At 40.6% G+C, this 26,783-nt stretch overlaps 1 protein-coding gene across 1 annotated transcript in view; it reads left to right on the top strand.

Moving 5' to 3' along the window:
* The window catches only part of OTC (ornithine transcarbamylase), a 73,466-nt gene that overhangs the window by 2,806 nt on the left and 43,877 nt on the right, over nucleotides 1–26,783 (top strand). The window contains exons 2-4 of the mRNA XM_055565009.1: nucleotides 12,236–12,374; nucleotides 14,473–14,554; nucleotides 25,871–25,958. Of these exons, the coding sequence (XP_055420984.1) occupies nucleotides 12,236–12,374; nucleotides 14,473–14,554; nucleotides 25,871–25,958 (309 nt within the window). The remainder of the gene's footprint in view (nucleotides 1–12,235; nucleotides 12,375–14,472; nucleotides 14,555–25,870; nucleotides 25,959–26,783) is intronic.

Below are 26,783 nucleotides of genomic sequence, written 5' to 3'. Positions count from 1 at the left end.
TCCATGGACAGAGGAACCTGATGGTCTACAATCCATAGGGTCGCAAAGAGTTGGACACAACTGAAACGACTTAGCAAGCACTCAATAATACCTACAGTCTTTGATGACCCATTAACAACAGAGAAAATCTTCTTGTCATCTCCACCTATACGGTATTTTTACTTTGATTTTCAGCCTTCTTCAGAGATTCAGGTTCTTTTTCAACCCCCCCAGCCACCCCCCACCCATCTCTCTTGGAACGGTGGAGGGTCCCTGTTATGAAATACACCACCTGCGTTTAGCACTAGAGAGCAGTAGGAAATACATGGTTAGGGTTTGGCAATGCCACAAGTTGGGGCTTCACAGTTTTGAAGTGAGCAGCCATATGGCCATGGACGTGATAAAATAACCACTTGAGTGAGGCTAAAGCCATCTACACAGGCTCCCAGATCAATCATTTTCAGTCAATTTTCTTTCTTTCTTTCTTTCTTTCTTTTTTTTTTTTTTTTTTTTACAAAATCAATATGATCAGACACCAAGACTGCCAAAAACACCCAAATCCATCGGCTTTTCATCTCACAAACAAGGCTCGAGAGCCTGGCTGTGTTTGGATAATAGACAGTATTCTATGATTTGTCGCCTATTATGGGAAACACAGCTTTTAAAGGAACCACTAAAAAAATATCTTTCTTTATCAGAAAAGACCCATTTGTAAGTGCAGTTCAATTTCATCTCACAAATAGAAATTTCTTCAGAGAATATTGAGTTAAGCCACCCAATTCTGTGGAGGTTATGGATTGGAGCCGGAGGTGACTGGTTTTCAGGTATTTCATTCCAGACCTCTCTAAGGGCTTACAGAACTCATTAAGTTCCCTTCATCCCACACACATGCCCATCTACACACACGTGGACACACAGACACAGACACAGACATTACAGGCCATCCGTGCTCTCATGTCATGGAGAGAAGACAGTCCTCTTTGATTATTCACATTTTCCTTCATAACTAAAAATAAAGGCCTTTAAAAAAACATATTTATTGACTTCAGAAAACTCTGCAAGGCAAGAGACCAAGAAAGGAATGGGGCCTTGGCCAAGAGTAGAATTGGGGTTTTATTTCTAGTTTGTTATTTTTAGTAATTTAGCGATTTAACCAAGATAAAAGAAAGAGAGGTGGCCACAGATTTTCAACAGTTTCTGGTTTCCAGCCCTTTAATAGTAAGTCTACATGAAGCTAATCCTTATCCCAGTCTTCAATTTTCAGATGAGGGCTAAGTTTTGCAGTTTTAGAATACTGACAATCTAAGTTAGCTTTGACATCCTTTAGTCACCCAGTTATCAGTAGTAATTTATACTGCATACGACCATGTGGCAACAGTGAGAAAGGCTGCAAGTATATTTTTATTAATAAATTATCATTATGTTTAAAAATACAGAAATTTGGAAACAATTTGTGCTTTGATTTCCCAGATCAATAGGATCATTTTCAAGGGTTTTGTGAAAAAAGAGTCACTCTCCCTGGCACGCATTGCAATATGCAGTGCATATTTTTTTTCTGAGATGGAAACAATGGGATGAAATGAAAGTTCGGCCACTGAGAATTCAGCTGGCTCCAGTGTGGCCTGTGGGAAATCTTGTATATATGAACTTCAGGACTATTGTGGAAGACAAAGACATGAAGGATCACTGATTTGTAGTTCATTTTCTTAATTTTTCAAATGAGGATTTAAGGCCAAAAATGGAAAATGATCGGAGAAGGCAATGGCACCCCACTCCATACTCTTGCCTGGAAAATCCCATGGACGGAGGAGCCTGGTGGTCTGCAGTCCATGGGGTCGCTAAGAGTCGGACACAACTGAGAGACTTCACTTTCACTTCTCACTTTCATGCATTGGAGAAGGAAATGGCAACCCACTCCAGTGTTCTTGCCTGGAGAATCCCAGCGACGGAGGAGCCTGGTGGGCTGCCGTCTATGGGGTCGCACAGAATCGGACACGACTGAAGTGACTTAGCAGCAGCAGCAGCAGCTCTTTTCATTCCATTGCTTGATGACTTTGATCCTTCCACACTGATCAAATTGGCCAATCTACCCTTATTCAATATTCCGCCCCCTTTTAAAGATAAGCAAAATACCTCAGTAAAGAAGGAAAAAAACACCAAGAAAGTATGCCTTTTGTATCAGTCTGTAATGTTAAAGAAACCAAAAAACCTCTGCCATATCATCCATTGGCCCTCTCTTATGCCTCCAGAAGCTAAAGTCTTTATCTCAAATTCTCCATGGGGATCAAAATATCATTTAACACTGAGTTTTTTCCTACTCTGGCAAAGTCTGTTTCTGACTGACCACATTTTACTCAAATTAAGCACTTTCTCTTCCAACAAAATACAATTATACAAGGGAACACATCCAGGTCTTCCCCCAGACTCCAAACAGTTTACTAGAGTTGGAAAATGCACTCTAGCAATGAAAGGCTTCATTCTGCCAGTAGAGAATTCTCTTCCATTTTTTAGCTAGGAAGATATTTGGGTAAAGCTAACACAAGGGTCTACTATTACCTTGGCCTAACTTCTTAGCATTCAGTGATCTAGGGTTGAAAAACATCTGTAATTATTTTTTGAAGGGATAAAATTAATGTGATGAATGAGTCTTGCCTTTTTTCAAAAGCTCTGGCTTTAACCCGATTGCCATGACAGTTTTGATGGAAAAATCTATACATGCTTCTCATTGTTTTCTCCAATACTATATCCTCCCTGTTACGTGTTGGCTGAAGAATGATAATGTGGTTTAGGGCTGGTTTACCAAGGAGACACACTTGAGTACAAAGAGACCAGGCATTTTATGGGAACACTGAAATAGTGATTCTGGCCTTGGTTTGGGTGCTCATGAACCAGACTGGGCTGCTTCCAACTGAAGCACAGGGTCTCTATGAGAACTTAAAAGCCATTTAGGTCAGCAGTTTTATCTGGCTAACTAACTAGAATGTGGGTTTATCACCAGAGAGCAAGAAATGCTTAACACAAACAAGAAAAAAAAAAAGGAAGGTGCCTGTAATGGAGGTATTTTGACATGGTACAATTGTGGAGGTTTTCAATTTTCCTTTAATTTTTGAGTAGCTCAGGAAAGAGGTGTGGCAACTCCATTTTGGAGCCAAGGGGAGGTCTATGAGGAGACAGTAAACAGGATAGGAATTTAAACTGGAACCATTGTGTTTGCTTTCCTTCCAGTGATAAACTGTCCTGGTTAGCTCTTGATATCTATGAAAAACAGGTCTTTTTCCCAAGCCAACATTTCCTGCCCCACCTCCTGGATAGAACTGAGAAAAGGTGGTGGCTGCTCTAATGGTTTTTCAATGGTGTAAACATTATGAACCCCTTAACCAGGTGAGATATAACTTAAAAAAAATTTTCCAGTTAATCACTCAAACCCGCTCAGGCTGGTATGACAGATGGACAGGATCTACTGCTCCAATCTTTTTGTCCCCAAGAACCCTGGGAACTTATTCTGTCCAAAGGGGTTCATGGAAAGAGGTAACCAAAATATTGGTATGCTAAGTCGCTTCAGTCGTGTCCGACTCTGTGCAACCCCATAGATGGCAGCCCACCAGGCCCCGCCATCCCTGGGATTCTCCAGGCAAGAACACTGGAGTGGGTTGCCATTTCCTTCTCCAATGCATGAAAGTGAAAAGTGAAAGGGAAGTCACTTAGTCGTGTCTGACTCTTAGCGACCCCATGGACTGCAGCCTACCAGGCTCCTCCGTCCATGGGATTTTCCAGGCAAGAGTACTGGAGTGGGGTACCATTGCCTTCTCCGAAATATTGGTATAGTTCATTATTAATGTATTTTGGATTTGACCCTCATGGTGCTATGGACAAAAACTCATCCACCAGGTACTCTCACCAGTTTTCTAGTTTTTGCACTTGTCTCAGGCTACTATCTGTAGGATTCGAGGTTATAATGCTTTTTTTTGTTTCATGTGTATATGTCCAACTATTCTTCCCAGCAGTGCAAATACTGTAGAACCTTAGGGAATTTCAGCTTTAGCAACATACCAGGCTGCAATCAATTCTCCTCCATGACTCTTAGGCCTTGTGTTCAGCCTGGACCACAGCCCACACTTGCTCTTGCCCCAACATTAATTCTTTTGGGGGTGGGGCACTTTTGGTATCTTTTTTGGTCATCAGACTTCAGTCAGGGCCTTAAGAATCCATCATGGCGAATCTCTCTAAATTCATGCCCAGAAATCTGCTGAATTTCTTATACAAATTGATTTACTTCTACCTCATTCAATCATTCATTTACTTAAGAAATATTTATTGAATGCCTACTATATTCCAGGCATTGCAAGCAGCACTGGGATATATTAATGAACAAAACAGGCAGGACCTCTGACATCGTGGGTCATGTAATTTAATGGGAAGATTAAAAGTAAGCAGTGAACAGGGACTTCCCTGGTGGCCTAGGAGTTGAGAATCTGCCTTCCAATGCAAGGAACTTGGGTTCAATCCCTGGTTGGGGAACTAAGATTCCATATGCTGCAGGGCAACTAAGCCCAGGCACCACAACTATGGAGCCCGAGTGCCACTAGAGAGAAGTCTGCATGCCATAACAGATCCCATGTGCTGTGACTAAAACTCGATGCAGGCAAAAATAAATAAATACATTTTTTAAAGACCTTAAAAAAAAAAAGTAAGCAGTGGACAGACACAAATAGATTGGGTTGGCCGGAAAGTTCCTTCTGGTTTCCAACCTGAACAAACTTTCTGGCCAACCCGCTGTATTAAAAATTGTGATAGGTGTTTTGAGGAAAATGAAGCCAAAGCAGAGATTACTTGGTACAGGGAAGGAGTCTCATAGGAGGTGGTATTTAAGCCCCCAGCCTAAGGATGAGAAAGAGAGCTTGATAGCTGTGGGGCGAGTGTTGTGGACAGAGGGAGGAGTATGTGAAAGGAAGCCTGTGATGGGAATGCATCTGGAGTACAAACAGTCGTTCCTTTGTATGGTCCCCACACGCAGGAATTTTAATTACCACAGTTTAGTAAATAACACCAGTCTCCCAAGTACACTGTTCAAATTTCAGTTGCTATGGGACATTAATTGGGTTTAGTTGCCTAAAGTAAAGATTTCATTGCTGGCTCAGTTTAGTTCAGTTCAGTCGCTCAGTCGTGTCCAACTCTTTGCGACCCCATGAACTGCAGCACTCCAGGCCTCCCTGTCCATCACCAGCTCCCGGAGTTTACCCTAACTCATGTCCATTGAGTCAGTGATTCCATCTAACCATCTCATCCTCTGTCGTCCCCTTCTCCTCCTGCCTTCAATCTGTCCCCAAATCAGGGTCTTTTCAAATGAGTCAGCTCTTCGCATCAGGTGGCCAAAATATTGGAGTTTCAGCTTCAACATCAGTCCTTCCAATGAACACCCAGGACTGATCTCCTTTAGGATGGACTGGTTGGATCTCCTTGCAGTCCAAGGGACTCTCAAGAGTCTTCACCAACACCACAGTTCAAAAGCATCAATTCTTCTGCGCTCAGCTTTCTTTATAGTCCAACTCTCACATCCATCCATTGCTGGCTCTTCAGTTCACAAATCACTGTGTTCATAGCAGATGCACTTCATGATCGGTGGCCAATCACATCACTTCTTTCAAAGTCTGTTGCTGATTGCTCACTGTGCAGCTGTTACCCAGTTCACCTACACACATTAAAGAGTATAGTTGTTCTGCCTTCTCTTCTTCCAGTGATAAGCCTGTGTGACACTTTAATAAAAAATGGATAATTAAAAGACAGAGTTGTCTGAAAGAGGTGAAAATGCAGCAGAGAAAGAAAAATAATAACATTGACAAGTTAAATGTGAATGCAAATGTATTTATAGAAGAAATAGCTGACTGTGGGGTTATTGACCCTGCTACTATTTGAGAGGTTCTAGCTATGTAGCTAGAGAAACTTAGTGAAAACAAACTTATCGACATAAACGAGTACAGTGGTGTGACCAAAAGTATGAAGATATTACAGAGGAAGTGATACCAGTAAAACATTTCACACTAAAGGAATTCTCAGGACTTCCCTGGTGGTCAGGTGGTTAAGACTCTGTGCTCCCAGTGCAGGGGGGCCCAGGTTCAATCCTTGGTCAGGGAACTAGATCCCATGTGCTGCAACTAGAAGATTCCACATGCCATAACTAAGACCCAGAGCAGCCAAATAATAAATATTTAAAGAATTAAAGGAATTCTCAGAGAGATTTCACAATATTAAGAGTTCAAAGAATAAAATGTTGGAAGTTGATTCAAACTTAGAAGTACAACAATTCACCAAAGCATAACAAACGTGATAAGAAGACAGCATACACTGTTCAAACTACCTGATAATTTTTACAAAGAAATAAAACACTGTAATTCTTGATGTTTCTAATGTTTTAAATGACAATGTACTAAATATATATCAGTTTTACTCTTTTTTTCATTTCCTTAAGCCTTTATAACTGACTATAAGAGAGTTTGTAATGTTTTGCCAAAAAAACTTAAGTCACAGAACAATTGTGATTTCTCCCTTTGATTATTAAGGTTGTTTTACATGGCTTCAGATTTAATAGTTATTTACAGTCCCTCACTGCTGTGCAAAGCCAGAACTGTGTTTTTTTTAAATAGCTTATCTGCTAAGATTTATTGGTTTATTGGAGGTGTGATTCCACAGTAACAGGAAGGAGGGCAACATATCAGCTGCCGCCCTGTGGAGACTAGAGACACAAGAGGTATTCTTCTGATCTCTTGTGGTTTAAGGAAAAGAATTTGAAATAAGGCTTCTGTCACTATATAAATTTGAAAATGAACGGTCTGGACAAGAAGGGAATATTCGAGCAGGATGTTGGTGTCTTTTATTTTTAAACTCAAATCTGTCAATGGAGAAATAAAAAGAGCCTCTCACAACACAATCCCAAAAGCAGAATATCACCCCTAACTCTAACCCTACCTCCAACTTAGAAATTTCTTAAAGTTTGTAAGGATAAACTTGAGAAAGCTTCAGAGACCTTTTACCTCTTCCAATCTGTTTTCTGTTTGGGCAATAAAGAGCTGGAAGTTGACGCTCTTTTGCAGCAGCTAAAGGTGTTGCTGCCCCTCCTCTTTCACCATTATTTTGCTATTTCCTTTCATGGGAAGGGGGGAGAAAAATCAGTGCTCTTCAAAAGTTCTATTTCCTTTTCATTTCCAATTATTTTTCTCTGAGATTCAACCACACCACCACAATTCTAAAATCTGTGATATGCATTCAATGAAGCATATAGTCCTGTGAGTACTTAGAGCAGAGTAGATGCAACAAGGGCTTCCCAGGTGGCTCAGACAGTATAGAATCTGCCTGCAATGTGGGAGACCTGGATTCAGTCCCTGGATTGGGAAGATCCCCTGGAGGAGGGCGTGGCAACCTACTCCAGTATTCTTGCCTGGAGAATCCCCCTGGACAGAGGTGCCTGGTGGGCTACACTCTATGGTGTTGCAAAGAGTTGGACATGACTGAGCGACTAAAGCACACAAATATAACAGAACCCTATAGGGGCCGAAAGTAAGGGAGGATACTGAATCCCTTAAGTGTTGGAGTTTGGCAACTCAGCTTTCGTGGGCTCCAATATAGCCAGGAGTCAGAGCTTGAACTCTAGGGAATTAAAAAAGGCCTGAAAATTAGCTCGTGGTTTGTTTTTTCTGGTTTTGATGGATGCAAATTCAACAACTGTAGTGATATTTCCCAAATTTCTTGAATCTAGGGAGTAGGGTTTTCCAGGAAGGTTTTTTCCCTTCCCCTTTTAATATAATATCAGGTGACATCTTAACCCATGGAATATTAATGTGTTATTGTAAGACATAGAGTCAAGAAAGTTTATCTTCTGTGATTTTATGTTGTTTGGACCTTATTCCAGAAGAAATAATACTCTCAGAGCTGCCTTAAATGTTGTTGACTTAAAAAAAAATGCACAACATGAGAGTTGCAAGTTAAGTTTTATTGCAGTGTGGATGCAAAATGAGGTGTGGACTGCAGCCTGGGAGACAGCACCTCAGGTAGCTCTAAGAGACTGCTCCAAAGAGACAGTGGGGAAGGTCAGTATGTATGAGATTTTGGTAAAGGGGAAGTACATGCAATCAAGCACATATTTTTCCAGAAGGTTTCTACTAGTCTCGGGACGCTTTTGCTAGTCATGAAGAACAGTCATCACTGTGAAGGATTTTAGTGCTTTTCTAAATATGGGGAGATACAGGAATTGGGCTCATAAAATTAGCTCCTGAATTTATCTAACTATCTAAAGATCTGTCCTGCCAGCTTTTCCCCTGAGCACAGAGTGCCTCATTCCTGCTCTCCACCCTGAACTCCTTTCATGGAGTGTTGAAGGTCAGCAGCTACAGTAGCTCATGATTTAATCCTTGTAGAGGTAGATGGTAAGTGCCCATGGCAAGTACCTATTTGTAGTTGACAGTGTGAATTGGGAAAGATTAAGCTGCCATGCCTCCATCCCAAGCCAGACATGTTAAACCTGTTTACAGATCCTAGAAGGATCCAACTGACAGAGAAAAATGCATGAATACCAGACAAAGGATTTACTTCTCAACAGTATCAGTACTTGTATATTCCAAGCACTAAATAGTACTAGATAGTATCACTAGTTAATATTATCAGAGCCAAACATAAAACCGACATACACACATAAAATTAAATTTCCTGCTTAACTGCCACATCTCTAAAGTTATCAAATTGTTTTCTGTTACTACCCAGATATGGGACACAATTTTGTAAGCTTTTTACTAGGGTTTCAGTAAAAGGAAGAAAATGAATATCTATTCTAGAAACTTCTTTAGCTAGCAATTTCTTTTGTATACTTACAAATTTATTTTTAAAATATCTGAATCTTATTCTACACTTTAGAATTTTTATTTCTTTTTTTATGTTTTGTTATGTGCAGAATCTATTAGGATAGTAATACATATAAATAAGTAAACATATATTGTAGATCTATCTTCAAAATTTTTTAATGTTTTGCATCTCTATTAAAAAAATTGAGACAATTGCTTTAAAGAAATTTCCATCTGAAGAGTGTTTGAATCACACATTTTTAAAAGTTGAAGACAATGGTAGGTCTTAGGAATGTTGAGCAAAATTTTAATGCACATATAGGCTTAAAACTCTAATCTTTATTAGAGTTGAATATATCATTAGATCTTGTATTAAATCTGTCAATTAATCATTAGGCAGCTAACCCACAAACCCTCCATCTTTATGGAAGCCCCTTTCCTTACTAATTAGAATCTCTGAAGGGCTTTATCTCATAAAAGGTCTACTGAAAAAAAATCTATTCACCTTCTGAACATTAAACAAGCTCTGCTAGAAAGTTGGATACTTAGGAAAATATACATTTGTCTGAGTTATTTGACATCATGCAGTGAAAACAACAAATTGAGAGAATTTGTTATTTTCTTACTTATTATCTTGTTATCAATGCAAAAAGACATAAATTCCACCAGATAATTTACTCTTCATTTCAAGTAGCACAAGCTTTTTTTTCTTAGGCTGGAGTTCAAGCATGATTATTTTCTGACAGTCATTTTACTCCAAGTAAAATGAATGCTTAATATACATGGTAAATCACAATTTGACCTTGGTTATTCATAATTTATAATTTCTGATGGTATACAATACTAATTATTATTAAATAGAGAGAACACTGAGAATAAATGCTGTCCATTTTATATACTGATTATCCCAAATAACAATTACTGTCATCATAATGTAATAGAATGTTAAAATGGGACTTGGTCTCAGTTTCTGCCCAGGCCCAATAGGTTCTGACTCTTTCCTCAATCCAAAGTGAGATGCTAGACCACTAAAACAGGGCTTGCAAAGGAGGTACACAAGAATTAGTTTTGCAACCCACTGGTGATTGCCTCCAGCTTTTAAAATGGATTGTAGAAACCAGGAGGTGAGTTGTAGATTTGAAGAGGATTTTAGCTATGTACCATTGTATAAAAAACTAAGATCGTGGCATCTGGTCCCATCACTACATGGCAAATAGAAAGGGAAAAAGTGGAAGTTGTGACAGATTTTATTTTCTTAGGCTCCAAAATCATTGTGGACAGCGACTGCAGCTATGAAATTAAAAGATGTTTGCTCCTTGAAAGGAAAGCTATGACAAACCTAGATAGCATATTAAAAAGCAGAGACATCTCTTTGCCAACAAGGGTCCATACAGTCAAAGCTATGGTTTTCCCAGTAGTCATGTATGGACATGAGAATTGGACCGTAAAGAAGACTGAGTGCTGAAGAATTGATGCTTTCAAACTGTGGTGCTGGAGAAGACTCTTGAGGGTCCCTTGGACTGCAAGGAGATCAAACCAGTTAATCCTAAAGGAAATCAGTCCTGGGTGTTCACTGGAAGGACTGATGTTGAAGCTGAAGCTACAATACTTTGGCTACCTGATGAGAACAGCCAACTCACTGGAAAAGACCCTGATGCTGGGAAAGATAGAAGGCAGAAGGAGAAGAGGGCAGCAGAGAATGAGATGGTTAGATAACATCACCAACTCAATGGACATGAATCTGAGCAAATTCTGGGAGACAGTGAAGAACAAAGGAGCCTGGAGTGCTGCAGTCCATGGAGTAGTAAAGAGTCGGACACGACTTAGCAACTGAACAACAACAACCACCATTGTATATGATGTGCCTCACATGGATGAGAATTATTCCCTCACTTCAAGACTAGGGCAAGTGGCTATGATGGCACTAATATCTTCAGTAGGAGAGCTTGGAGACACAGTACAGTGATGTCAGGCCTATAAGTGGAAAATATAGAGAGGGACTGGCTGGCTAGCTATTTTGATGGCAGAACAAGAGTCTATGCTGGGACGGACTCAACTCTAGTCAGAGCAAAGAACATGCAGGGTTTCCCGTGAACCAATATGGATGAAGAAAGAGACCTATCATGGTGCTGTGTCACATTATGACCAAAAGACTTCCTGAAACACCCAGGTTGGGGAGATCCCAGCAAAACGAGTTTGGATATGTTTCCTTGAATGGCAAAGACAATGTAAATGTCCACCATCAAGAACTGCTATGAGAAATTCCCAGTGACGAGAGACTTCTTCCATGGACCCTCAAAAGTACCCCAGAAAAGAATCAGCCTCAAACACCTATACCAATGCTAGACTGCTAGAACAGAACCAGACTTTGCCTGGCCCTTAACTCCTCACCTTCCTTTGACTTTACTTGGAGGAACTGAAGGTAAGGAAACAGAGGAAACAGTTCATGGTTCTCCTTCCCCTGTGGAGGAGGCCAGCTTAAATTAGGCATGAGCTGGAAGGAAAAGGGTATTAACCTGCAGTACATTTATTAAAGTCAAAAAAATTATCATTATTATTATACATTCTTTAACCAAGACTCTTTGAGGGAGTAACGTAAGCAGAGAACTTTTTCTTTCCCTGAAAGTTACTAGAAAAGCCACAGGATCCACTGTAGCTGACCGGGGACAACAAAGAACAATTCTTCAAGGATAGATTTGAAAGGCAGTAGAGGAAATTGAATGAAATTGTTTTCTCTTGTATGTACATACAAATTCTATTTGTACCATCTAATGATTTCAATTACGGGGCTTCCCTGGTGACTCAGTGGTAAAGAATCCACCTGCCATTGCAGGAGATGTGGGTTCCATCCCTGGGTCGGGATGGTCCCCTGGAGAAGGAAATTGGAACCCACTCCAGTATTCTTGCCTGGGAAATCCCATGGACAGAGGAGCCTGGCGGGCTACAGTCCATGGGGTTGCAAAGAGTCAGACTCAACTTAGCGACTAAACAACAATGATTTCAATAGTACTAGCTAAAATTTATCAAATACTTATTATATGCCAGACACTATCTGATTTCCATATATCGAATAATTTCATCCTCACAACAACTCTATGAGCTTCTTATACTCATTTTCTAGGTGAGAAATTTAAGTGCAGAGAGTTTGGGTAACTTGACTAACTATGAAGTAACAAAGACACTTATGATTATTTTCAGCACAGAATTCAACCTCTTTCCTCAAGTTTTTCTTTTCTCTCAACACTCAAAAAACTGGATATGTAAAATGTAAACCACAGCCATATCAATTTGAAAGCATTAGCACTTTGCAGAGACACATGAGTTTACACGTGATTTGCTATATTTTGTTTCAAAAATTAAACAATGAATTACCATAGGACATGGGTTTTGTTTTCTTAAATATATATTTTTCTTTTTCTTTTTCATAGATGTGGGCAACCACTACAGGATAAAGTACAGCTGAAGGGCCGTGACCTCCTCACTCTAAAGAACTTTACAGGAGAAGAAATTAAGTATATGCTATGGCTATCAGCAGACCTGAAATTCAGGATAAAACAGAAAGGAGAGGTATGTGGTATTTCCATATTACCTTCCACTGTTACCAATCAGTCTTTTTTTTTTTTTCTTTTGGCTGCATGGCATGGCATGAGGGATCTTAATTTCCTGACCAGGGATCAAACCCATGCCCCTTGCAAAGGAAGCATGGATTCTTAACTACTGGACAACCAGGGAAGTTTCAATCAGCCTTTTGAAAGACAGCCTTTACAAAGAAAGAAGAAAAAGAAAATACATTAAAATTCCTAAACAGTAGCTAAGTAATGAAATCACACAGGCAAGGTAATTGATTATCACTGAGTGCACAGGCATACAAAAAGCATAAAAATCAGTTATTCAATGACAAGTCATTGCATTTCTTTCATGTGAAATGTTGAAAGTCATTATTAACTGAATCAGAACCTAAGGAATCATTTCTATGGAACGATTTTATTTTTACCCTTACCTTCTTTTCTGTTTTCTAGCAGATTTAAAATAAGGATGATATATTTTTTTCCTAGCAACAAACTTCAGTGGTGGATGAAGATCAGATATTTCATCATTAGGATAATTTCAGAAAATTCAGGATGATGTGATGGTGTTAAAAATTTAGATTAGCAAAGAACCAGTTAAAAGGTAACCAAGTAGGAGAAGAAATGGGATATGGTGCTTAGCTGGAAGCATTATTCTGCATTTTGAGCAATTTATGTTTGAAACACAATTAATGTAGCAGCTTCATTTAGACTGCTTAACTGTGAAAGTGTTTTCATATTCCAAGCTTGTTCAAAAGCATTTGAAAGAGCTGGTTTCAGATTGAGAAAGTTGTACACAATCTTGATTCTCTTATCTAGCTCACAAACTCTCCAAGTTCCTATGAATGAACCAAAAACAGGTGTGACTCCAAATGCTATCGGTTCCTATAGAAGACCTTGAAACAAGGAGAAAAGCCCCCCACCTCGAGACCCCAGGCTTTTGTTTTACACACTTTGTGGTGAGGAAGGTTAGCTGGCAGGAATCTATTTGTTCTAGAACTCATCCTATCAGGAATTCCATCTATAGCAGAGGAAGGAGAAAGAGCCGCACCCCACACCCAAACTCAGATTATTTCCACATGACTTCTAGAAACAAAGCCTTTGCGCTCTAGAAACGAAGCCTTTGCGCTCTCCCAAGGATGCATGATGAAAGTGTATTTGAAACTCTGGGGTGTCATCTTTAGGAGTCTGAGTGCCCCATGTTGTGACAGAGAAGCATGTTCCTAGCTGAGAAGACACTTCCCAAACAAGCATCTTTGAAATCATTGAACATTGGTAGAAGTTTCTTTTACTGAGTCTAAGCTTGCTCTGCTTGCCTCATGATAGGCCAATGAATCTGAGAGACAAGGGTTGAAGACAGGAATACAACTTTATTCGGAAAGCTGGCTGACCAAGAAGACTGCAGACTAATATCTCAAAATAGCCATCTTATCAGGGTCTGGATGCCAGGCTCTTTTATAGAACAGAGATGGGGGAGGTGAGGAAGTAAATTAAAAAGGACATTAATCTTGCAAATATGTCCTGGAATGGCCAGATTTAGGGATAGGATATGTTAATTTCTTCCTTCCTGTAGCCATCCACAAGTGGACAGGGTCCTGAACAAAGGCATTTTGGTTTAACATTCAGGAAGATGAGCAGGTTTCACCAAGGCAGGCCATTATATATGGACAGTATCTTTTTAGTGAACAAAAGCAACTGGAAGCAAATGTTAAAGTAAAAGAAACAGATCCAATATGGAGTCAGTTCTTCCCTGTAACATTTCCACAGATTTAAGTAAGAAGATGGTTCCAATATGAAATATGAATACATTTTGGAACAAGTGTTCAGGTTGAACCCAGAGCAACTAATATTACTTTCTCATTACATGTCAATAAGCTGTGGGATTCCTCTTTCCTTCCCCTATTTGTATACAACAGGAAATAAACTCTTTAAATTCACTTTGTAAATAACATATGAATGCTTATTTGGGAGCAGTGTTAATTATTCTACAGTTTCTGATAATGTAAAGAGTAAATCTTAAAATATAATCCTTGCTAGTAGATATAAAATGTATATTTCATTTTAATTAGTTTAATTGTATTATTATCCTTGACTTTCAGTATTTGCCTTTACTGCAAGGGAAGTCCTTAGGCATGATTTTTGAAAAAAGAAGTACTCGAACAAGATTGTCCACAGAAACAGGTGAGTTCACAGACAAACTTGGACTTGTGTTGAAGAGGGGGCCAATGGGTGAGGACCTGGGAGGAGGAGCCCAGTGGTGGGATTTATCTGTCTCTTTGGCAACAACAAAGGGAAAACAATGTCACCAAGAGTAGCAATGGAAGCCTCTGAATGTTCTTTCTGATTCCCACAGCAGCTGCAAGCAGGAAGATGAGCCTCATCTGCAGGAATTCCATGAGGACTTGAGTAGACATCTCAAATAATTCATGTTCAGTACAGAATATTAGTGGTCATAAATTCTCAGGCTTTCAATTCAACATGAGCAAGAAATGTGCATTTTTCTAATGTGTAAAGAGCTTTTCCTTGTTTATATCAATTCTGCTGGATGATGGAAACAATCTCTGCAATCCAAATCCTGTCATTTCATCGTTTATTTTGTCAGTTTAGGGTCTCTTCATACTTTTCCCACAGTCATGGTTAAGTCCTAGAGAGAATCTCAATGTCAAGGCATCTAGGGCTATAGGGATCTGGTCTTTGAGCATCAGGACATCATCATCAAATGTCTATGCTGGAATCTGCTGGGACTTCTGTATCCCTACTGGACCTTGACTGGCTCCCATTCACTGTGGAGGAGTTTGTTTTACTATCACAAGATCTGAGATAGCTCTTGGTTAGGCTCACTTGTTGACACAAGTTTATGTACCTGACTTCCAGTGAGACCAAACAAACTGAAATGTTGGAGTTTGGAGCAGAGAAAGGTTTACTGCAAAGCCATGCAAGGAGACAAGGTGGCTCAAGCCTTAAAACGACTTGAGCTTCCTGAAGATTTTCGATAAATCATTTTTAAAAGCCAGGTGAGGGGGTGGGGGTGGGGGTTGCAGGTACTTGATCAGTTTGTGCACAATGATTGGCTGATGGTGAGTTAGAAGGGTAGTGTCACAGGGGTTAACATCATCAGTCCTTAGAGTCCAGGAGGCCTGGGGCTAGGTGATCAGAGTCATCAAGTAGTTAACATCTTCCATTTGGTGGGGATTTTTAGATAAACAACTCTGAGAATTTATTACACCAAATACTATTATATAGATGTCTCAGAGAGGAGCTGAAACAGAGGATATGGGGGAAGGTCTGTCCCTGAGAAATCCTATAGGGTCCTGCTTGGTTATACTCTCAAGCTCTTGTCAGCTCTCCACGCCACAGTGGGCACAGAGATATTGCAAGGCTCTCTCTATTGTTCCTTCCTCTTTCTGGGTACCAGGGAGTTCTAGAATATTTGCCCCTTCCTTGAACTCTGTCTTAAAAGAGACAGATGTTCTCAGCTCTGGTGTCCCCCAAACTTATCTGAAATTTCCACTATGCTTCCCACCCTTCAGTACGTGACCTGGGGGACAGACAGCAGACAGCAGGACTCTAAGGACTGATAATGTTAACCCCTGTGACACTACCCTTCTAACTCACCATCAGCCAATCATTGTGCACAAACTGATCAAACAGTGTCAAAGGTCCACCAATGTCTGTTTCTGTTGCTTTTTTGCTCTTGCTCTTCATCTTCTTCCCCTCCAGTTCCCAGGTGATAAAGGAGGAGGAAAAACTGGCTTTAACTACCATGCATTCTTTCAAGTCTGTTGTTTGTACTTGAAATCCTAGCTGTTGACACTCAAAATATCTTTTTTCTCAAATTATGATTGCTGTAATGAGTTTCAAAAAACCTATTTTGAAATTCATCACCTCTTTTTTCTCTTTGCATTTCTACTCCATCAGACCTCCCTTGAATCAATAACATGACTGCCCCAAAGGGCAAATGGATAGGATTGAGGAAAAGGTACCACAGACGAAAACATATTGGTTGATTCTTTGTGTATCTTATCCTACTTACAAGCATCAGAACTTTCTAGGGCTCAGAAGCAAACAACCACTTCATGCAGTTCTTGCATTGTAAGGACCAGTAATGAGGTATCTCAAATACATAACAAAATGGAGTTCAGAGGGATCAAGTGACTTGCTAAGTTCATGCAATTAATACAAATAGCACCAGGGTTCAGATCTCAAGTTTACTGTTCTTGTTAATGCACTCCCCTTGCCCATTGAGAGAAGGAATGAGGAAGAAAGGAAACATATAAGGTGTCATCTAATCTTTAAAGTCCTAGGAAGAAAACTGATGAGAACAGTTTGTTCTTTAAAGCTGGGTCCTTTAAAAGGTCACATTGACATCTGATGTCCAGCAATGGAAAAATGAATATTGCATAAACCAGTCAGTAGTTCTGAAATTCTGCTCCTTTTCAACACTGGTTATCATTTTTAAAAATCATTAGTACTTAAGAGAGGTGTTCTTTTCTGAAGCCATCAAAGAATTGATTAAATACATACAATTTTCTCAATGTTAAGTTTTTCTCAAATTATTTTTTTTCTTAGTTGTTGATGTTGTCTACCATGTTTCTCTGTTCAAATGTTATTTTTAATTTCACGTATCCCTGAATAAGTGATCAGTTTTACCATGCACATGTCAGGTGGTAGATAAGCTACTAATAAAACCAAGAGTGAAGATTTAATAAGCTTTTGGGCACAGACCCTACACTAAGTGCTCTACGTTAATTACATGGATTATCTCACTTAATCCTCAGGACAACTCCATGAGGGTGAGACCACTGAGGAAAATAGGCTAAAATAGGTTCAGCAAAAGGCCCGCAGACATATAGCTAATAAATGGCAGGCCCAGGATTAGAAGCTATTATTAAACATATTTTTAAACGTCTAATTTAATTTGAGCACGTGTTAGTCATGTTTTATTCCAGCAAAATGGTTTCTACAGGTGGCATTAAGCATTTTGTTAAATGATGATTTTCTATAAAGTACTCTTTATAGAAATCTGCACAAAATTACAATCAACAAATACATGAGGAATGGAACATATGACCATAAAAGTTATGGTTCAGAGTATTCATCATGATCTTCAATAAATACCCATGGGTTTCATTGAGATGGCATCCTGCCAAACTCAATAGTAGGAGAATCAGTCAGAGTAAGCAGCTAATTTCAATGCATATAGAAATGGTAAACCTCAACCCAAAACATGGCAGTACATTTCTATTATGTATATGTGCATCTTAATAGTCGTCTGTTGGCACAATTTTTCATCAAAACCTATTACCCTGCTATTTAGAATGAAAATAGGATGTAATTAAAACTATTTCTACCCCAGATTTGCGCCAGCCTCTGGGATGGGGTGATCCTCACTGGACAGTCCTTGAGGATTCCATCCCAAACCTGAGTTGCAACGATACAGCAGTATTAGTTTGTTAGTTGGTCAGTCTTATCTGACTCTTTGTGACATCATGGACTGTAGCCCACCATGGCTCCTCTGTCCATGGATTTCCCAGACAAGAATACTGGAGCGGGTTGCCATGCCCTCCTCCAGGGGATCCTCCTAACCCAGGGATTGAACCTGGGTCTCCTGCATTGTGGGCAGACTCTTTACTGTCTGAGCCACTGAGGTTTCCCTAGTGTTATCTTAGGAGACAAAATAAAATTCTCCACCCAAATCAAGCCATATTTATTACTCATGTAATATTTTTATTAAAATGTAAGACACATACAGAAAAATGCTCAAATAATTAATTACACAGTTCAATGAATTGTTATACATCCTTGTAACTAATACCCAGATAGAGAAACAATGTGAATAGCACCCAGAAGTCCTCCCTTGTATCTCCTTCCATTTGCTACTCTCTGCCCCACCCCCAAGGGTAATCATTATCGTGGCTTCTAACCTCACAGATTAGTTTAGCTGTTTTTGAACTTTATAGAAATGGAGTCATTCAGTACCTGCTCTTTTGTGTCTGGCTTCTTTTGCTCAGCATTATGTTTGGGAGCTGTATCAATGTCGCTGCCTGTAGCTGTAGCTCATTCATTCCTCACTCACTTTTTGTGTATGCCAGCCTGGCAAACCAGACAATTCTCCTGTGTGACTACTGATGATTATACTCCTTCATTGCAAATTAATTGAGCAGATAGATGGATACATTTATTAATCTCGGTAAGTGCAGTATTGGATGGAAAAATGCACAGGGCATGCTAAGAGATGGTTCTTTTCATTATTTAACACTGGTATTTGACTTTCAAGGTTGTGCTTTCCAAGCTCTTTCAAATTTGTCATTTTGCAAAGGTGAAACCGTGATACTATGCCATGGGTATGAAAGTAAAGCACAGAGAGGGCAACAGTTGCCTTATCTCTACCAGCAAGAACCCTTGGAGCCCTCACATTTCCTAGGTGAATTCTATTTATACCCCTTCTTCCAAAGCTTGCAGGGATCCCTGAAGACAAGAAAGAGCAAAGTAAGATGGACTTTTATTTTCTCAGACAGAAATTTAGATATTAACAGATGAAACCCTTTGTTCAAAAATATCTAATATGTATGCACAAATGAAAGAGATAAAAACAAACTCCCTCTGGATGAAGAGTGAAGAGAGAATAGAGATCTGTCCCTCTGCCCTCCTCTCCTCAGCAATGGCAGCTCCTGGTGGCTTCTCAGAATGTCTGACATCTTCCATAAGCGTTCTGCATGCTAAGGCATGCTCAGTTGTGTCCCACTCTTTGTGACCCCATGGACTGTAACCTGCCAGGCTCCTCTGTCTGTGGGATTTCCCAGGCAAGAATACTGGACTGGGTTGCCATTTCCTCCTCCAGGGGATCTTCCCGACCTAGGGATTGAACCTGCATCTCCTGTCTCCTGCATTGTCAGGCATGTTGCTTACCACTAGCACCACTGAAGCACTTAATGCCACCCAGGTCAGATAAACTGGCAAATGCTTGACCTGTGCTTTTGGACTAGGGTCTGAGGCTTCTTTCTGATGGGTGACCAAAAATTGCAGAGGCAATTCCTTTTCGGAGGCAATGGATTCCCATTTTATCTCCTTCAAGAACTGCTGAAGGCTTTGCCAACTGAAAAATATTCCACAAACTGAAAGTTGAGAATTATGTTTTATTCAGTGGACTTGCTGAGGACTGAAGCCCGGGAGGCAGTCTCTCAGTTAGCTCTGAGGGACTGCTCAGAAGAGGTCAGGGAACAGCCAGGATACATAGGAATTCTGAACTTAAAACCAGGTCGTTGGAACATTGAACGATTACCATTAATGAAAGAAACCAGACATCTCAAGTTAATGAATTTAGTTTTTTTCTATGTATTGGAAGAGCTTTTCTATGTATTACCAGAGTCTGGGCTCATGGAAATCATTCCTTTGATATGCATCTTAGCTATCCAGCACCAGTATCCTGTCCTTAGGCTTTTATGGTGGCTCATTGGGTGAAGAACCCACCTGCAATGCAGGAGACACAGGAGGCACAGGTTTGATCCCTTGGTTGGGAAGATCCCTTGGAGGAGGGCATGGCAACCTACTCCAGTATTCTTGCCTGGAGAATTCCCATGGACAGAGAAGCCTGGCGGGCTACAGTCCATGGGGTCACAAAGAGTCGGACGGGACTGAAGTGACTGAGCACTCATCCTGTTCTTTCCCATCCCGAGTCCCCTCAGGGTGCACTGTTGGGGTGGCTGCAGCGGCTGAGGGCTTGGGAGTGGGCAGCCTTTTTGTCTTCATCCCGAGTTTCCTCAAGGCTCACACTTGGGGCAGTGGTAGTGGCTGATGGCTTGACAGCCACAGCATCCTTTGTTTGCTGATATGGCAGGCTACATTTTTCTGTCAGAGCTTCCGCTGCTATTTCCTAACACTTTCTGTGACCTTTCTTCCTACCCCTATCAGCTAAGTCCAGATTTGATGTGAACCTTCTTTATAGCACAAAGAAAAAAATGAAAACACAACAAGCTAAACCTGGATTGTTAGCAAAATGACTTCTAGTCCAAGTAAGAGCATGACTTCAAGTAGACCAGCCAGGAGGTCTTAAACTGAAACCTTCCTCCACAGCCCCCAACCCTCAGTGGCATTTCCCTATGCCAGGCACATAGTAGGGGCATAATAAATACTTTCTTGATGAATATGCAGTATTCATATTTGTTTAGGTGATTTCCCTTGTTTAGAAACAGATTAAGTGCTCAAGAGTGATTCATAATTATAATCATCACAAAATCCTATTAGCTCATTTAACAGATAATAGAAAAGTCCATTTACAAAAGTAGGAGACGTTTGCAAGTAAGAAGAATGGGTTCTCTCCCCAGAGTCAAAATCCTTCCTACGTTTCTTCAACAAGTTTGTGTTGAATACTTACTATGTGAAAGAAAAAACTGAAAATGTTAGCTGCTCAGTAGTGTCCAACTCTTTGCCACCCGCCAGGCTCCTCTGTGCATGGGATTCTCCAGGCAAGAACACTGGAGTGGGTTGACATTCCCTTTTCCAGGGGATCTTCTCAAACTAGGGATCGAACCCAGGTCTCCCTCATCGCAGATTGATTCTTGATCTGAGCCACCAGGGAAGCCACTTACTATGTGCCCATATTTATTCTAGGTTCTTGAGACTGATATTGTTAGTGCAAAGCTTGTGTGCCCAATGCACGGTGAGCCAAACAAACTGAAAGGTCAGAGTTCGGAACAGGGAAAGGTTTATTGCAGAACCATGCAAGGAGAAGGGTGGATGATGCCCTAAACGCCCTGAGGTCCCAGAAGGGTTTCAGCAAAGCATTTTTAAAAGCCAGGTGCAGAAGCGGGGGTCACAAGGTCTGTGATTAGCTTGTGCAGGGTTCTCTGACTGGCTGATGGTGAGGGAGCAGGGAGATGTCACAAGCTTTACCAATCTTTAGGCTCCAGGAGGCCTGGGGCTTTGTATTCAAGATCTTCAAGTACTTAACACCTTCCCTTTGTTGGAGAGAGGATGGCTTTTTACATCTGCAGAACAACTCAGGAAATGTGCATCAAATACCATTACCTAGGTACTTCAGAGAGGACCTAAAGCAGAGCATACAGGGGAAGGCTTTTCCCTGAAGGCCCCATAAGGGTTCTGCTTGGCTATAACTTATCAGTGAATAAAAGATAGGAAAATCCCTGCCTTCATGGAGCTGAAATTCTAGTTGGTATGCGGACAATAAACAATAGACATAATAAATTGTAAGTGAATGATATATCATGGTGGATGGTGATCAATGCTCTCAATAAAGACAAGACTGCCTGCAAGTGAGGGAAAGATATGTATCCTATTATTTGGACTTTGCCTTTTACTCTGAGTAAACAGAGGAATCTTTGGAGGGTTTTGAAAAGAGGAAGAACATTGTCTAACTTGCATTTTATTTATTAAATTAAAAAATTAAAAAGAAAATTTATTTTCTTGGCCATGCCACACAGTATGTGAGGCCTTAGTTCAGCATATGAGCTCTTAGTTACCCAAACAGGGATCAGACCCATGCTTCTTGCATTGGAAGTGAGGAGTCTTAACCATTGGATCACAAGGGATGCTCCTAACTTCCATTTTAAATGGATCTCTCTGCTCTGTTGAGAATAAACTGGGGCACTGCTGCTGCTGCTGCTGCTAAGTCGCTTCAGTCATGTCCAACTCTGTGTGACCCCATAGACAGCAGCCCACCAGGCTCTCCCCTCCCTGGGATTCTCCAGGCAAGAACACTGGAGTGGGTTGCCATTTCCTTCTCCAATGCAGGAAAGTGAAAAGTGAAAGTGAAGTCGCTCAGTCGTGTCCAACTCTTAGCAGCCCCATGGACTGCAGCCCACCAGGCTCCTCCATCCATGGGATTTTCCAGGCAAGAGTACTGGAGTGGGGTGCCATTGCCTTCTCCAAACTGGGGCACTAGGGGTGGAGAATTCCATGGACTATACAGTCCATGGGGTCGCAAAGAGTCAGACATGACTGATAGACTTTCACTTTCACTTTTCAGGGGTGGAAATAAGATAGAAGCAGTGAAAGCTGTCAACAGGTAGGTACAGTATATAGAGGCTGGGGCCATGGTGATGGCAGATTTGGGCCAGATAAGAGGGCTAGATTCGGGAAATATTTTGCAGGGAGAGTCAACAAGATTCCTGATGTATCGGGTAAAAGAGAGGTGTGAAGGATGACTTCAAGGTTTCCATCTGAGCAACTGTCAGCAGGATGGAGCAGGATAGAGCCAATCAGGCAGGATGGAGACGAAGATCAGGAGTTCAGTTTTAGAAGTGTTTTAGAAGTGTGGAGTTTGGGATGTCTATTAGACACACAGCAAAGATGATGAAGAGGCCACTGGGTATTAGTTTGGAGTATGGGAGTGAGATGTGACAGAGATACCTAGAAGTCAGTCATCAGTTCAGTCACTCAAGTCATAGTCAGTCAGTCAGCTCAGTCACTCAAGTCATGTCCGACTCTTTGTGGCCCCATGGACTGCAGCACACTAGGCTTCCCTGTCTATCACCAACTCCTGGAGATTGCTCAAACTCATGTCCATTGAGTCAATGATGCCATCCAGCTATCTCATCCTCTGTTGTCCCCTTTTCCTCCTGCCTTCAATCTTGCCCAGAATCAGGTTCTTTCCCAATGAGTCAGTTCTTCACATCAGGTGGCCAAAGTATTGGTGCTTCAGCTTCAGCATCAGCATCAGTCCTTTCAGAGAATATTCAGAACTGATTTCCTTTAGGATTGACTGGTTTGATCTCCTTGCAGTCCGAGGGACTCGCAAGAGTCTTCTCCAACACCACAGTTCAAAAGCATCAATTCTTTGGCACTCAGCTTTCTTTATGGTCCACCTCTCACATCCGTACATGACTGCTAGAAAAACCATAGCTTTGACTAGACGAACCTTTGTCAGCAAAGTAATGTCTCTGCTTTTTGCTTTTTAATATGCTGTCTAGGTTGGTCATAGCTTTTCTTCCAAGGATCATGCATCTTTTAATTTCATGGCTGCAGTCACCATCTGCAGTGAATTTGGAGCCCCCCAAAATAAAGTCTGTCACTGTTTCCATTGTTTCCCCATCTATTTGCCATGAAGTGATGGGACCAGATGCCATGATCTTAGTTTTTTGAATGTTGAGTTTTAGGCCAGCTTTTTCACTCTCCTCTTTCACTCTCATCAAGAGGCTCTTTAGTTCCTCTTTGCTTTCTGCCATAAGGGTGGGATCATCTGTATATCTGAGGTTATTGATATTTCTCCCAGCAATCTTGATTCCAGCTTGTGCTTCATCCAGCCTGGCATTTTGCATGATGTACTCTGCATATAATTTAAATAAGCAAAGTGACAATATACAGCCTTGACGTACTCCTTTCCCAATTTGGAACCAGTCCATTGTTCCATGTCCAGTTCTAACTGTTCCTTCTTGATCTGCACACAGATTTCTCAGGAGGCAGGTAAGGTGGTCTGGTTGTCCCATCTCTTGAAGAATTTTCCACAGTTTGTTGTGATCAACACAGTCAAAGGCTTTCGTGTAGCCAATAAAGCAGAAGTAGATGTTTTTATGGAACTCTCTTGCTTTTTCTATGATCGAATGGATGTTGGCAATTTGATCTCTGGTTCCTCTGCCTTTTCTAAATCCAGCTTGAACATCTGGAAGTTTTCAGTTCATGTACTGTTGAAGCCTAGCTTGGAGAATTTTGAGCATTACTTTGCTAGTGTGCGAGATGAGTGCAATTGTGCAGTAGTTTGAATGTTCTTTCTAAAATTAAAAAAAAAAATTCACTGTGGAATGCAAAAAGAAAAATGTGTTAAGGCTTCACTGGGTTGTTTCATGAGACTTTGGGTTGAGTTTCTGTTATAGGTCTAATACTCCTTATCACACAATTCTCCGTGCAATTAATGATTTCTCTCTTTCTCACAGGAAACAGGTAGGATTAGAAAATTGCGACTGTTGCATATTTCCCAAAAGACAAGTTAGGTAAAAAAGTAATGTTTCCAAGGAGGGAAAAAGTAATGTTTGCAAACTCCCTCAGACAAATCTCTATCTTGTAATTATACCTTTACATTGTATATGTATATATATCTAAGAAAGCCTGCCTATTGAACCTGTCTCAGATGAGAGAGTAAAGTTCTGATTGGATGTCATCATTTCCCATAATATTGCCCCAGGGTGTGTGATAAAAGGGTTCTCCTTGTTCCCACAGAGTTTAGCTATGGCTTGAGGCAGACCCCTGTCTGTCATCCTCCCAGACCAATGGGATGTGCTATGAGGGTGGGAAAGGGGCCAGCTTCATCTGCTTAGAAGTCTGCAGTAATCTCACATTTCATGGAGGGTTGAAAAGTGGCGAGGGTAATATGTAAGTGGTGCTTAGCTCTGTCTTGGTTGGAGGATAAATAAAACAGTTGCATGACCTTTGATCTCACTAACTTTTGAAATTTTATTTATTTTTGGCTGGGCTAGGTCTTCATTGCTCCATAAAGGCCATCACAGTGGCCACAGCACTCACCACTACTCCCCAGCGTGGTGGCTTCTCTTGTTGCAGAGCACAGGCTCTAGGTACATGGGCTTCAGTAGTTGTGGCTCACGGGCTCTAAAGTGCAGGCTCAGTAGTTGTGGCGCATGGGCTTACTTGCCTCACAGCATGTGGGATCTTCCCAGACCAGGGATTGAAATCATGTCCTCTGCATTGGCAGATGGATTCTGAACAACTGGACCACCAGAGAAGTTCGATCTTGCTTATTTTTAGAGAACTGAAACTGCCATTTCAATGCTCACTTTATTTTCAATTTTTTATAAAGGTATAATGTATATATAGGAAAATGCACAGACCTTAAGTGTGTGCAATTCAGTAAGTATTGAAGAATACATATACCCATGTATTGGTATGTAACCTTACCATCTCTGTCAAGGAATAAAGTACTTTTGTTACCCCAGAAAGTTCACCAATGCTCTTTCCCAGCCAATCACCCTCTCCAGAAGCAACAAGTGTTTTAATTTCAGCCACTCTATGTTTGTTTCACCCATTGTAGAACTTCATATGAATGGAATTATACATTATGTACTCTTTTGTGTCTAGCTTCTTTCATTCAGCACAATGTTTGTGAGATTCATCCATGTTGTGTGTACAGTTCATTTCTTTTAATTACTGAGCAGTGTTCCATTGCCATCCCTGACATCCCATACTACAGTTGATGTTCCCATTTTCCTGGTGGACATCACTTATATATTTTAAGATTAAAAATGAGGTATAGCCTCCAGAAAGGAACAATGGCCCATAATCACACAGTTCTGAAAAGATGGTGGAGAGATGGTCACACATCTGAAGGAGAGTTAAGTGCTAGTACAGAAAATCTCATATCCTTCTCTCAGCTCCTCATTTTGCTTTCCCTGGGAATTCCCTATGAGAGAGGCTGGTGAGATTGAAAGATTTTGACTTTTCAATTGAGATGGTGCTGAGACCTCATGATTTTGTTTGCTACTTTAATTCTTTTTTTTTCAAAAAGCCTTTCTTCTCTCTCTTTTACTGCAGGCTTTGCACTTCTGGGAGGACACCCTTGTTTTCTTACTACGGACGATATTCATTTGGGTGTGAATGAAAGTCTCACAGATACAGCCCGGTTTGTAAATCTTCTCTTGGAAGCTTATTTCACAATTTATGGATACATCTTAAAAAGAAAATATGCTTCTCTTTAACTAGCGGTTTTCCCTCTCAGCATCCTTTGGACTGTTCTGTTTTTGTTCTTTACCTTTTTACCTGATGTCCTGAATGAATTTCTCTCATCTTCTGGCCACTTTCCTTGGGTTAATTTTCTTTTTTTTTTCTTAGCAATTTGAAGAGGCTTCTGATTATAGAATTTCAAACTCCAGGAGATTTAGTCATCAAGCATGACTCTTATGTTTTTCAGCTGAAGAAATGGAAGGCCAGGGAAATTGACATGTTCAAAGACCCATAACCTGCTAGCATCAGAGCAGGAAGTAATATTGAGGGCTAACATTTATTGGACATTTATTATGTGTAAGGCATTGTTCTGACTCATTTAATCCTTATAAAAACCCAGATTGGCATAAAGAAGTGAAACAACTTTATTAGGGACATACTAGCTACTATAAGACAAAAATCTCAAAATGTCAGTAGCTTAACATAGTACAAATGTTCCTGATAAGACGGAAGGAGTGATTATTTATGTGGCCATTTAGGGACTGGGGATGAAAATGGCTCTGCTGTCTTCAATATGTGGCCTCCAAGGTTATCCTGGGTGTCAACATCCAGCCAGGTGCTAGGGAAGAGTGCCTGGGGACAGGATGCTCACTTCAAAGCCACCTTAGCAGGGAAGCAGCACAATCACTTCCACTCACATTCTATCAGCAACTACTAAGTAGCTCAGCCCTACCTGGATGAAAGTAGAGGTGAGAAAAGGCTCTGAATCACTATACTATAATTA

Source organism: Bubalus kerabau, chromosome X (assembly GCF_029407905.1).
Source record: "Bubalus kerabau isolate K-KA32 ecotype Philippines breed swamp buffalo chromosome X, PCC_UOA_SB_1v2, whole genome shotgun sequence".
NCBI lineage: Eukaryota > Metazoa > Chordata > Mammalia > Artiodactyla > Bovidae > Bubalus > Bubalus kerabau.
The sequence above is the reverse complement of the archived record's forward strand: the minus strand, read 5'-3'. Positions and strand labels throughout refer to the sequence as shown.